Source organism: Lepisma saccharinum, chromosome 5 (assembly GCF_977018435.1).
Source record: "Lepisma saccharinum chromosome 5, izLepSacc3.1, whole genome shotgun sequence".
Classification (NCBI taxonomy): Eukaryota; Metazoa; Arthropoda; class Insecta; order Zygentoma; family Lepismatidae; genus Lepisma; species Lepisma saccharinum.
In genome coordinates, this window is record NC_139233.1 from 10,471,954 (window position 1) to 10,486,858 (window position 14,905).

Below are 14,905 nucleotides of genomic sequence, written 5' to 3' on the forward strand. Positions count from 1 at the left end.
AGATGCCAGACCTGGGATTCGCGACTCAAGATGCCAGACCTGGGATTCGCGACTCAAGATGCCAGACCTCGGATTCGCGACTCAAGATGCCAGACCTGGGATTCGCGACTCAAGATGCCAGATTGGGGATTCGCGACTCAAGATGCCAGATTGGGGATTCGCGACTCAAGATGCCAGATTGGGGATTCGCGACTCAAGATGCCAGATTGGGGATTCGCGACTCAAGATGCCAGATTGGGGATTCGCGACTCAAGATGCCAGATTGGGGATTCGCGACTCAAGATGCCAGATTGGGGATTCGCGACTCAAGATGCCAGATTGGGGATTCGCGACTCAAGATGCCAGATTGGGGATTCGCGACTCAAGATGCCAGATTGGGGATTCGCGACTCAAGATGCCAGATTGGGGATTCGCGACTCAAGATGCCAGATTGGGGATTCGCGACTCAAGATGCCAGATTGGGGATTCACGACTCGAGATGCCAGATTGGAGATTTGCAAATCAAGATGTCAGATCAGATTCATGACTTGAGATGTCAGATCAGCACCACTGACCACCTGGGACAAAATACTGTGAAAAATAGAAATTTACAAATAATAATATTTTAAGACTTTCTGAAGCCTTTCTTTACACGATGTTGTAAAGTGTGGATGTCATATATATGGAGCGATGAGAACTTTTCGCAGATGCCACTAGAGTACCGATATAAAATTATGTTGAAACTTCTTTACATTATCACGAGACCAGTGCTCGAAGTGAGGGGGAATGCAGAGGGTGGGGTGGTATCTCTCAACTAGCAAGATTTTTTTGCAAAGCGTCCACCCAGTTGTATCACCGTTACAATGTTAAAACCACAGGAGCATCCTCCCCGCTAGTCCAGTTGTTCAACGAAACATTCCCACAGCTAAGGATTTTCACTTCAAGTGCTGTATGAGACTAACAAAATGCCAGAAACACACACACAGTCAGAGTACTTATAGAAAAACCAAATCAATGAAATGTAAGTAATTTCATTAAGAAACCAAAACACCAATATTGACTGAAAATTTTCACCAGTCCATCCATACTTATGAGATTTCAATTTATACTTGGCTACGAAAAGTAGATTTCATGAACACGAGGTCATTTAGTTTCAATATGGGTGATCTAAAGATGATTTTTTGCAAAGATACTGTAAGAAAGTAAACTATTTCTCATGGGTGGACCATAAGAAAGTTGGCAGGCAAGGTGAAAATTCATACTTTTGAAGTTCACACAAATACCATCTAACAGCATGAGCTGAGAATATAATTTTCATATTTTTTGCCACTTTGGGCTGATCATGATGCTGTGATATGATGGAATTGATGAAGACCAATTTTCAGGCAGGGATTTGAACATTGGACCCTGGCATCATAGCATGCTGTGCTAACCATTCTTCCATGGATGTTGGCGTGAACAGAACATGTTACCTGTCAGAGAACAGGAACATGATAGAAAGCAGGATAGAAAATAAAACTTACAAGTTCCAACATTTTGCCGATAAGTTGTTAACATTTAGCTGATAATTCCAGTATTTGTGTAGGACTATGCATGCACAATTGCATCAACATGAAATATAGAATATGTTCTTGGTTTGACTGATCTCGTGCTCCAGGAGGAAAGGGTTTATTGATTCCTTATACAACAGGCTCTCTCTTTCCCTATATCTTCTGATTTAGTAAAACAGAGGGTGATACCATAGTACCATCTTCCGAAGGTGGACTTATGGCGTCGGCGTAATAAGGGGTGCTTCCTCTGTGTAGCAACCAAACATACAATTGCAAAATCATGGCTGTGTTGTGAGGGAAGGTTGTTCTTGACCTTGGGACCAGTTGAGCCATTGATTCAAGAAGGAAAGCATCTTGTAACAAAGAGCAGCAGATCAACTTAGAATTTTGAAAAAGGGTGAATGAAATTTGTGCTGATGAGACTGAAAATGAAGTATTTTTTTCCTGAACTTGATAATATGGAAGATGAAATATCTTACAATGGAACAAATGAAGTGACAGAGAAGATGTGTACTTGCCCCCAGTGCCTGATGCCCCCATTACTTGGACAGGCAGTGACATTGGGCCAACATTTATCCCCTTTTTACAGGAGATCCTGGGATGAAAACTGACTTGACAAGCATAAATAATTATATTCATGACAAAGTGATCCTACAACTTCCAAAAGTAATATTAGTCAAAATACTATATAAACAGCATTAAACTTAAGCTTTAGCTTAGTGCGGGACACTAAATTGTTACTTATTTGACATTCACAAGTCTTTGAATATCTTTAAGAATAGCTTTAAGAATAAAGATTACCAAAGAGAAGTGATAAAGGTTGTCTTTTTACATTCCAAGTTGTAGGTGAGGCATATATTGCCATGCAAGTCACACCCTGAACTCCCATTATTCTTGAATTCCCCCAAAACAACGTTGTTCACAGAACTCACTCTTCAGGACAGTAACAGTGTCGTCATTCTCAATACTATAATTATGATATGGATGAGTTCAATGTCTTTGTTCAGAAAATATTTAGATTTGAAGCCGTGTGATTGTCACATCTGGAACTCATGGATTGGCCCCAGTGTAATTTAATTGTTCACTAAGCCTATTTTCAACACTCTGAGGTACAGTCAAAAACGTGTTACCGTGTTTATCCCACAAAGAAAAGTTACTAAAAGTACTAAAAAGATATGACATATGCTTACATTTATTCTCAATATTTGCAGTGTGGATCATATAAATTAAATTTTCAATCCTTGTTGCTCTTAAGAGAGAAAATATATTTGCATGTGTTACTTTAATATCATTTAAAATGCCTGCCAAGATAGTAATGGCATTCAAAGTAGGAATGGCCACAAAATACCGATAATGGATATAGAGATTTCAAAATATCTGATATTCATTTCGAATGCAACGGATAATCCGAATATCCAGAGAATTTGGATATCTGGATAATCTGTATATCAGAATATCCATTATCTGGATAGAAGATTATCCAATATCTGGATAGAAGATTACCCAATATCTGGATGTTGCCAACTGGCTAAATAACTTATTACAAAACATATGGATGTTGAGAATCACTTGTGTATGCTACGACAGTTTTGCATTTCAGAATAAGGCTTGCTGCAGGTATATAAAATGCAGACTCTTCAGCGGTTAGATTTCAAAAATAATTTTGGCTAAAGTAAATGCCCAGTAATATAAAAATGAATAAACACAAGGTTTCAAACTTTTCTTGCATCAATAAGCTTGTAGTATGGCTTTACGGAAAATGGCTGGCCCCCATGGTGCAGTGGTTAGCTCATCATGCTAAGACGACAGGGGTTCCGGGTTCGTATCCCGGCCTGGGTATGGATGTTTGTGAGGGTGCATTCATCAATTTCATCATATCATCCCTCATCCCCATCTTCGAAAATTAGCCAAAAGTGGCACAAAAAGCGTGAAACCGTCGCTAGCTGCAATAATTCGTTAAGGGATACCGCAAACAAAATTTTAAAAAATGCACCTGAAACCACTAACCTATCAGGTTGGAGCTTGTTCTTATCTTGGGTCCCTTGTTTGAAACTATTCTGAATCTGCCATCTTCCCACACAGATCATGCCATCAGTATATGGCTGAAGGTTGAGGGGTTAGGTGCAAGGCACATTCAGCAGCTAACATTAGCTGAAAATTGTTTTCTCAAAAAAAAGCTGATAACACCAAACTTAACCCTCATAATTAACTTCCATGCATTATTTTCACAGAATTCTAATAATGCATACATTTTTAGGGTAGAAGGCCCGATTTAAGGCTGTTACCAACTAATTTTTCATTACATGTTAGCCGGTGGATGTGCCCTGCACCCGACCTGAAGGTCGAGTGTCACGTACCACAATATTAAGGTCAAGGCAATTTGTCCCTTTAAATGATTTCTGTGCAGTTTTGGTATTAGTGGTAAGAGAAATAATTATTAGGTTACTGAAAATTGAGAACCACATATTCATTCATTTTTATGCTGAAGATTTCTACTTTCTTATTGTAAGGACCAACATTACTTCATATCGCACACTTAAGAACCAAAGCTACTTGCCAGGTGAAATAACAAATGTCTACTATGCAAAACAATTTGTAGGAAAACTCTACATTAATGTAACCAAATAGCCAATGATCGATCACACACACACACTTCCGAATGCATCAAAAGTTTAAAAGTTCAAAGGGCCAACAATGACAACCTAATACATCAGAGAAAATGTCAACAGCAACAACAACAAAAAGTTGAATTTGGAACATTTAACTTCTATTTATGACCTCTGATCAACCTACGAATAATAATTTTGGTATATTGTTCCTCCAAAGTATTTTCACTTGATTAACCAATTCGATAGGATATCTTTCAAAACTCAATGTGATGTGGAAAATATATGTGTAACACAGTACATATTGCACATCTCGCAAAAACCACCGAATATATCAAAACATTATATTCGAAACATGTATTCATATATACACAATTATACAAATGCCATCCCCATATTTACACTATCTTTACAACTACATGCACTGTTCAACTACAAAGGACTAAAAGTATAAAACAACTCATTGACTATAGCATTGTACAGTCGGTGCATTTACATGCAAGAAAGCAAGTGCATCTACTTTGCCACAACCAGAATGTGCAATGTGGAAGGAAACAGAAAAATATAAACTCACCCAGTTTGAGATGGTGCAAACGGAGAATTCTGCAGTATCTATATAAAAGAAAAAAAAAATCAGTCTGGCATGTAATGCAAATGATTAATTTTCTTCTTAAATGAATAAATAGGAATGTTTAAAGTAAAACAGGCAAGAGAGTGGCGTTAAAACACAAGACTAGCATTATCGCAAGATAATTTTACTCTCTCACAGTCTTATTTTTTAAATGACCCACTTAATGTCTCAATGGTATCAAATAACTGGCACATTATAGAACCACTGATATGAACAATGAAGTGGCTAAACATACAAAATGGTTCTGTTGATTTTTCACTAATGTCTGTAGTTTTGCCACAATTTAAAAGTCTTTAACTTATAATTTTTTTAATAAAACATGCAACAGGAAAATGTTTGGGTTAAAAGTTGTTGCCTAATTTATAAGCTTTAAATGTATTGTGCGTATCGTAAGTTTCGATGCATCATATTTTACAGCATATCAAAGATATGCCATATCAAAAAGTATGTTTCACAGCAACAATCTCCATTAGTGTGACACTATTAAAACTGTTCATGTTCATAAATTCAAAAATTCTTTCTTCCAATTTTGGTTCAGAGGTGGGGGGAATATGCCGGTAGCTGTTCTTTCAATTTAACACTATCTCAGATTCAGCCTATGTGAACTACTAATCAGGTTATTGAACAGGGTTCATACATAGAAACAAAATACCCTGACTTTTCCAGGTTTTAAAGACCAAGAACAAAATTTTCCAGACCACAACATTTCATGAATTTAAACATGTGTCAGAAGTAAAGTTGAACTGGTTGGGGAAAAAAACCTGTTTTAGAAGTGTGTCAAATCAATGAAAATACAGGAGTTGGCAGTATTATTCCTGTTCCATGGTTTTTGTTTATCTCCCTACTGTAAAATAGATACTCATTTGTAAATATACAATACAATTTACAACATGAAATTCGTAGCTGAACATAAAAAATGTTTTGAAAAAAAGTGGCCTTTTTGAATGGGCGGTTCTTTCCGAGAGTTATCTTCATATTTCGGTAGGCTTATTAAATATATCTATGCAGTTTTTAATAGAATCTAATAGTATATGAGGCCTCCTTATGGCACAGTGGTAGCGTCATTGCCATGCAATAAAGGGGTCCCAGGTTCGATACCCAGTGGAGGCACATGGTATATCAGTGGTTCATATCCCACTTTAAACAGTAGGTCCTGTCCCAATTAGCCTTACTGTGCATAACGTGGACTTAAAACACCAACTCAATCAATAGTGTGTGTGTATATATATAAATCAAAGAAGGTAAAAGGAAACACTCACCGGACAGTAGAAAAATTCAAAATTTTCACTAACTTCGTAGCATCTTCGGTGTGAGGAGAAAGAGACGGAACCGGAAGTTGAACTTCTCCTCACACCGAAGATGCTACAAAGTTAGCGAAAATTTTGAATTTTTTACTGTCCGGTGAGTGTTTCCTTTTACCTTCTTTGATTTTTACTTAGCCCTTTTGGCCCTCCTTGCTTTTATCCATTATATATATATATATATATATATATATACAAATAATGAAGGAGACAGTAAACACTTACCACGCGAATAGAAATAATTCAATATTTCGCGATCTGAGTCGCATTTTCAAGAAGGTAGATAAAAGATCGACGACACTGTGAGTAGAGGCACAGAATACTGACCGTAGCGTCTCTACGGTCAGTGTTGCCAGAAACAGTTGAAAGGAAACACGAAATACTTTAGCCAGTGTTTACTGTAAGGTGGGTGGGTAGTTTCGGGGAGGAGAGGAGAGAGTTACTGGTTGGCTAGGTTGAGTCCGGGGGGTATAGTGGCGTGCATGCCTGCTATATAGGCCCTTTCCCATCGCCGGCGGAAAGATGTGTCAGAGCGGGGGCGTAAAAGGTGGATGATGGCAACACGGAAGCAGTTATTGAAGGTGGTGTTGTGGCTGTTGGTGTGGATGGCAACTGTGAAATCAGAGTTTTGGGTGGAGGAACGGTGATTATTTATCCTTAGATTCAAGGGGGTGGAGGTTTCGCCTAGGTAGAAGTTGCTGCAGATTTGACAGATGAGGGTGTAAATTAGGTTGGATGAGTGGCAGGTGCCCTTAGGGTGAAGGGTGAACTCACCTGCTGCTGTAGGGATCAGGAGGGTGGGGGAGGTGATGAGTATGGGGCAGGTCTTGCATCTGGGTTTGTTGCACCTGTGGGCTGGGGGAAGGGGTGCGGAAGGGGTGGGGGTGTTTCGGACCAAGATGTTTTGGAGGTTGGGGGGGCGACGGAAGATGACCCTAGGTTTTTCCCGAAAGATGTCTCTGGTCTCGGGATCACTGTGCAGGATGGGGAGGAGGGAGTGGAGGGTATGTCTGATTTTCGTAATGTGAGGGTGGTATTGGGTGATCAGAGTTGGAGGGTTTGTTTTGGGTTGGGTTGTGAATTCACCTGGTTCCACTCCAAAGACCAAGTGACCTTCCTCGATGTGGACATCCACATTGCGGGAGACCACTTGGAAACATCCATACATATCAAACCAACCAACCACCTCCAGTATCTCCACTACCCCTACCACACCAAAAAAGCCATCCCATTTTCCCTTACCCTCAGAGGCCAGCGCCTCAACTCATCCCCCTCATCCCGCCAAAACTACAACCTACGCCTGCACCAAGCCCTAACCAACCGTGGCTACCCCTCCACCCTCATCAACAAACAAATCACTAGAGCTAACTCCCACAACCGCACCAAACAACCCAAAACCAACCCTCCAACTCTGATCACCCAATACCACCCTCACATTACGAAAATCAGACACCCTCCACTCCCTCCTCCCCATCCTGCACAGTGATCCCGAGACCAGAGACATCTTTCGGGAAAAACCTAGGGTCATCTTCCGTCGCCCCCCCAACCTCCAAAACATCTTGGTCCGAAACACCCCCACCCCTTCCGCACCCCTTCCCCCAGCCCACAGGTGCAACAAACCCAGATGCAAGACCTGCCCCATACTCATCACCTCCCCCACCCTCCTGATCCCTACAGCAGCAGGTGAGTTCACCCTTCACCCTAAGGGCACCTGCCACTCATCCAACCTAATTTACACCCTCATCTGTCAAATCTGCAGCAACTTCTACCTAGGCGAAACCTCCACCCCCTTGAATCTAAGGATAAATAATCACCGTTCCTCCACCCAAAACTCTGATTTCACAGTTGCCATCCACACCAACAGCCACAACACCACCTTCAATAACTGCTTCCGTGTTGCCATCATCCACCTTTTACCCCCCCCGCTCTGACACATCTTTCCGCAGGCGATGGGAAAGGGCCTATATAGCAGGCATGCACGCCACTATACCCCCCCGGACTCAACCTAGCCAACCAGTAACTCTCTCCTCTCCTCCCCGAAACTACCCACCCACCTTACAGTAAACACTGGCTAAAGTATTTCGTGTTTCCTTTCAACTGTTTCTGGCAACACTGACCGTAGAGACGCTACGGTCAGTATTCTGTGCCTCTACTCACAGTGTCGTCGATCTTTTATCTACCTTCTTGAAAATGCGACTCAGATCGCGAAATATTGAATTATTTCTATTTGCGTGGTAAGTGTTTACTGTCTCCTTCATTATTTGTATTTATCCGCCCTTCTGGCACCATTTCTAACCCTATTCCTGTGTGTGTGTGTGTGTGTATATATATATGCAACAGGCATACAGACATACTGTATGTATATATATGTGTGTGTGTGTGTGTGTATATATATATATATATATATATATATATATATATATAATATATATATATATATATATATATATATATATATATATATATATATATGATATGATATGATTTTCAACATTTGAATTTGTCACACGAACACATACATGAAGCAAAAAAGAAAATACTGCCCCACCTTTTGAAAATCTAGTACTAAATCTCTCTACATTAAATTTTGTGTTCAGTAAAATATACGTATTTGTATCCTGGCTTTCCAGTACATCATGTACAATTTAGTTAAATACCTGCTAAACCTGGTTACAGAGCAACTAGTTTTGCATTTTGGCTGCTTGTTGCAGTGGTTCTCAACCTTTGTGAGACCACAGCTCAGTAAAAGTATTTCTTACAAGCAAGGGTGATTCCTCCATGTAGGAAGTGAGGAACATCCTACAGTTCATTTATACTTATTTCCAATTTTCTACTTTCTTAGGAGCTTAATGCACGTTTTAAAATTATGAGCGGAATGAGCATACATTTGACTAGGTTTGCTACTGTTCGCTATCACTCACTTGTTCCAGCTGCTGCCCAAAGACAACATCGTCCTTGCTGCTGAGGAAGCTCGATCTTTCCCCTACAGCGGGATGGGCAAGAGGTGTGGAAAGGTGGGGAAGGGGTTGCTCAGTTAAGTGGCCAGCAAGGAAGCATCGCGAGTTTCCTCATTCAGTGATGCCAACCCTAGGATTATGGTTCTAAACCTAGCATAATTTGAACTTCGCTGGCACCTAGCACCCTGTGTTTTGCAAAGTGCTCTAAACCTGCATCCTTGGGAGACAGATAAATTTAATTCAAAGGAAGATAAAAAAGTTAAAAAATAAACACATATTTGGAAGTAAGTGTCATTTCGGTGAAACTATTGGAACATTTCGCGGCACCCCAGGGCACAGTGGTGCACACTTTGGTAACCACTGTACTATGCCATTGGGTACAAATATACATGTAAGGCGAAAACAAATTAGTAACAACAAGCAATGGCCAATATCTGTCACTTAGCTAGTTGTAAAATATGTCATTACAAACCCTGTAAACTCATAACATTAACTTCAAGTGAAATAGGTTAGCTGTAATTTTAAAAAGCCAAACTTTCTATTTTTTAAAAAGCCAGCTTTTATTGAAGAAAAAAAAACACCCTTTCAAAACAGCCGGCTTTTTTGCAACTTTAGTCAGAAGGTCACTATTTTCTTTAACTAAGCACCACACAACCATTTTTTTAGAACATTCAATTCACGCACTAAAAGTAATAATGAGAAAAGGGTAACTGACTAGAAATTGTTGGATATGGGTATAATTTCACAAGAAGTTCTCAATTGGATGGTAGCAGGGAACACCAAAAATTAACAGAACCTTTTAAAGTAAGTTTCACGGAAAAAGGATAGTAACTCTTTCACATGTATTTATTATACAACCACGTCATTTATTCCCCAAACAATGAAGACGTACACACATTTGGCTTCCGCTACTTGTGCAAGTAAAACAAAACTGTGATGGACGACACAACAGACAATCCAACAATAGCAGCGCACCTAACGGCCACAGACATAGCAATGCACACCAGAGGCCCACCTAGCAGATACCTATGAGTTCTGATGTAGATGGTGGTAGCAGGCAGCAGAATTAATTGAATGAATATAAACAGTTTCATAGTTTTTTGATTGATTAAATTAACTTCGCTTTTATGCCACTTTCTGGCTAATCAGGAAGACGAGAAAGAGTGATATGATGAAAGGACACTCATGCCAGGATTTGAACCCAGGATGCTGTGCTAACCACTCTGCCATGGAGGCTGACAGTTTCATGGATAAGTACATTGTACGTATGTGGATACAATGAAAGCAACATGTTTCTGTTACATTAACTTCACTCAAACATAACTTTTACTTTCAAGTCACTTTGGTCTGTAATAGAGAGAAGGATTTTGAATGGAAATCATATACACAGATGCTACACTCAAACAACGTATGTGTATCCACCCACACATCGGTAGCATGTCAGGTGTACTAGTGATATATCCCCTTATAAATCTGTAATGAATTATACCTTCTGGGAATAGGTGAAGCTGGGGAGAAAAATGTGTTCATTAGCATCTAATAACTTACCTGCCCCATACTGGAATGTGGTCTTGGAGCACTGAATCGGTTGAAGAGCAGCGGCTCCACAGTTGGAGGTTTCAAAACCTCTTTTGTCCCATCGGGAAGTGCAGAGCTGAAATTTAAATGAGTATATTATTAAGTGAGCATGTCAGCAAAGAAAAGGGTTTCTACTCTACAAAGGGTTTTCAAAAGAGAAACAATGTATATTTTATACATGGATCGATGTGAAAATCATCTCAATAGCATATTTACATTGATTAATTAAGTATGGAACTTCGTGACCACAAGTCACACTAGCGCTCCTAGTGGCATGCAGGGAAATGACAGAAACTGGATGCCAGCCTAGCAGTGAACCAACAAGTTCCCAAGCGGATGGTTGTGGAAAATCCACTGAAATCTATAGAATTTCTTGAAGTAAGTTGTGTGAAAAAAAGTTAGTAACTCACTTACGCCTATTATCAACTCTTCATTCATAACTCTTGGAGTTTTTATTAACCAAAAAAATGATCATACAAATTTTACTCCACTCTTGATAGCTTGTCATGCATTTGCCAATGTGAGAGATGGCTCTTATCTCTCGGTGTTCAGTGATTTCTAAATTACCACATCCTACATCCACGCTGTGGAAGTGGAAATTATGGGGACACTAGAGATTGTCTTTACAGTTCAGGGGTATAGCATTAGCAAGGAAAGCCTGGGACCCAGATTTGATCCCTGATCGGGCCTTTTAAAAGGTTATACCATGCTTTCAGTTCTTGTATGCCTTCCCTTAACAAAGTACTATTACAGGGTAGCCACTCTAGGACCATGATAAAATTCAAGGGTACTACATAATGTTTTCTCTATTTCAACCTACTTATTACCACCTCTCACGTCTCACCACCCACACACATACACCTGCCCCCCCCCCCCCCACACACACACAAATAAATATATTAACAATATAAATGGTCTGTGTGATGACAAACTTCTAATTCAATTCAATTATACCGCGTTTGTTAGAACCTGTCCCGTTTCCCTCGCTAGCGATGGCTCGATAGTTTCGGTGCCAATGACAAACGAGGAAAAAGTCGTCTGCTGGGCAGCCAGGAGCGAATGGAAGGCAGAAGAGAGGTGCTTACGTAGACACTGTTGCCACGTTGCGGTCTAACTTAACGTGTTTTGTTTGTCTTGTTGAAGAAGCTTGTTTCGTAAGCGTGGTGCTGACTAATGTGAGTTTTAAAATTTCCAGGATGGATTTTTTCTGGTGATATTTGCTTGTGTTCTTTTTGTGTTTAGTGTCATCTTAGCTGGAACATTCAGGAAGGGGAATTGTGTATAATTGTGCATTTCCACGTATTTTATTCAGAACCTGGCTTCGGGTCTCCCCAGCACGGAGTTCACCCAGTCTGTAGCGGCAATGCCACGTGGTTTCTGCTAGAAAAGTCAGCGATCAGCAAGTGCAGGAAGTGGGACAGAATGTAACAAACGCAGAATAAATGGTGGGTCATTCCATGCCAAATGAACCAAATTTAAAATAATTGGTTGCATGACCATTTTAGAAAAAAATCATTTTTAGTACATACGTTTGTACATGTTTCTAGATATCAAAACCAATGTTCAAAAAAAATTAATTTTCTTTAGTTCTCCTGGGGCAGCCATTTTTCCAACATGGCGCATGGCTTTTTTTGCTCACGTAGCACTTTTCAGAAACCTTAATATCTCAAAAACCATTAGAGCTAGAGACCTGAAACAAAATTCATTTTGTAGCTAATGAAGTATACTTTCTATGATAATAAAGTATGCTTTGCTTAAAATTGCATCGTAAGTACAAAAATTATGGTCGAAATTGGGGTAGCAATAGTTAAAAAATTGGATTTTTAAGTCCAATTTTTTCAAAGAAGGGGTTTAATCTAAGGCTTGATTTTCTTTTCATATGTAGACCTGCCTGCAGGGTGTCTGTAAATAAAATATCAGTGCTTAGAAATGCAATGCTTTTTTACAGCATGGGTTCAAACATGGCCATTCATTGAATTTTGACAGTTTTTGGGGTTAAATATCTCGGATGGGTCCTCTTGAAAAATCCTGAAATTTGGCACAAAGGAAGCCCTGCATGAACCTAACTCTCAGTAAAAATCTCAACTTTTAGATTCAACTCATTTTGGTCAATATGATGTAACCTAATTTCTGACGTTGCAAAGTAAGGTTAAACTACATTCCATACTTAGAATAATGAAGTCTTTTCTTTTTCTTTAAATTTGGGTTAAATTAGCCTCGGAAAATATATAGTAACATAAGGTTTTAATACTTGACTTACGAGAAATTGAAATTTCAAGGTATGACAATAAAAAATCTGCGAAATTCCATTGGAAAAGGTTTGATTTATTAGGTACCCACGAGCAGTTGGTGTTGTCAGCTCCAAAACTGAGCTTTGCCTGCAGTTTTTAAATGTAGCAGTACATGTAGATTAAGATAGGCAGGGGCATGCCCAGGAATTTCGAAAGGGAGGGGAGGGGATTACATATACTTCTTTAGTATACAGCCCTGTTTTTGCCACATGATCCTGCCCTTGATGTAATTGTTTATGGAATACTAGGTATTGGGTTGACCCACACCAACCCCTCCTTGGGCACTCCACTGAAAGCAGGCTATTTATTTTGTGTTTCCTTAATTTCCCACGTTTTTTTTTTCTTTCTTTTTTTCTTCAAGAAAATATATTTGTTGAAGTAGATGTGTGTCGTGCACAGCAGAAGATTCAGAGACATGTTTTGATAAGATGCGAGGAAAGCATAGAATTGATCTGTGTATGGACAATTTCTGCTGTCATTCTCATTGTCCTAATGTGCTGAGAGTAGTGACTTGTGAATATTCGTTATCTGTGACTGGAAATAAAGTGTTCTGTAGAATTTTTAACTGGAGAGGACTGTCATAAATACACTTTTGGTAAGGTTCCCACAGACCTAATTAATCTTAACGAACTCAGTGAAAATGATAAAACACTTCTTAAGTCAAGACTACAGGTGGGTGTCGTAGAGACAATATGCAAATAGCATTGAAAATAGTTTTTTACATGGTACAGTATGTTGTAATCTTCAGAAGTACCACTTAAAGAAAAAGTTAAGGGAATTTTTAAAATCAATTTGCATCATATGGTAAGGCAAAAAAGTGTCAAGTAAGACTTATACCAGTTAAATCAATATGCCTGGTATGTTGGAGTAAAATTTTCATATCTGGAGAAAGTGACTCACTTAAATGCCAGAATGGAAATGATGTCTTTGAGCCAACCCAAGAAAAACTAAAGCAAATGGATGAAGTCTGTTCTGTTTTTGATAGATCTCTGTTTCAAAACTGAGGAGACTGATTGCAGAAAAACAATAAAGTGCTCTTGCTCGAAAAACTATTCACATCTTACAAGGAGTGCAAAGGAAACTGGAAAGTTGCTTTTCACAAAGTATTAGAACTGAAAAAAAGGAAGACAAGTGTGACAATCCTTTTCGTGGCCAGTACATCATACAATGGAAATTGTAAGAAGAAAAATGTAAATTAGCAAAAACTAATATTGAAAAGGTCAGAATCATCAGTTTGATTGCTACCACTTTGTCAAGAAAAAATATATGTGATGAACTGAAGGTTTCTGATAATTTACTTAGGAACTTAGTGAAAGAACAAAGAGAATGAATAGGAAGCTGGAGCTGACAACATCAACTGCTCGTGGGTACCTAATAAATCAAACCTTTTCCAATGAGATTTCGCAGATTTTTAATTGCCATACCTTGTAATTTCAATTTCTGGTAAGTCAAGTATTGAAACCTTATGTTACTATATTTCCTGAGGCTAAATTTAAAAAAAAAAGAAAAGACTTCGTTATTCTAAGTATGGGATGTAGTTTAACCTTACTTTGCAACGTCAGAAATTAGGTTACCTCATATTGACCAAAATGAGTTGAATCTAAAAGTTGAGATTTTTACTGTGAGTTAGGTTCATGCAGGGCTTCCTTTGTGCCAAATTTCAGAATTTTTCAAGAGGACCCATCCGAGATATTTAACCCCGAAAACTGTCAAAATTCAATGAACGGCCATGTTTGAGCCCATGCTGTAAAAAAGCATTGCATTTCTAAGCACTGATATTTTATTTACAGACACCCTGCAGGCAGGTCTACACATGAGAAGAAAATCAAGCCTTAGACTAAACCCCTTCATTGAAAAAATCAGACTTAAAAATCCAATTTTTTAACTATTGCTACCCCAGTTTCGACCATAATTTTTGTACTTACGATGCAATTTTAAGCAAAGCATACTTTATCATCATAGAAAGTAAACTTCATTAGCTACAAAATGAATTTTGTTTCAGGTCTCTAGCT

The 14,905-nt window shown here is 39.0% G+C and overlaps 1 protein-coding gene across 3 annotated transcripts in view; it reads right to left on the reverse strand.

Annotated features, from left to right (window-relative positions):
- Positions 1-14,905, reverse strand: part of LOC145987650 (alpha-tubulin N-acetyltransferase 1-like) — an 83,281-nt gene that overhangs the window by 32,086 nt on the left and 36,290 nt on the right. For all 3 annotated transcript variants that reach the window (XM_083122152.1, XM_083122151.1, XM_083122150.1), the window contains exons 6-7: positions 10,573-10,678; positions 4,710-4,747 (exon numbers count right to left, since the gene is read on the reverse strand). In XM_083122152.1, the coding sequence (XP_082978278.1) occupies positions 4,710-4,747; positions 10,573-10,678 (144 nt within the window). The remainder of the gene's footprint in view (positions 1-4,709; positions 4,748-10,572; positions 10,679-14,905) is intronic.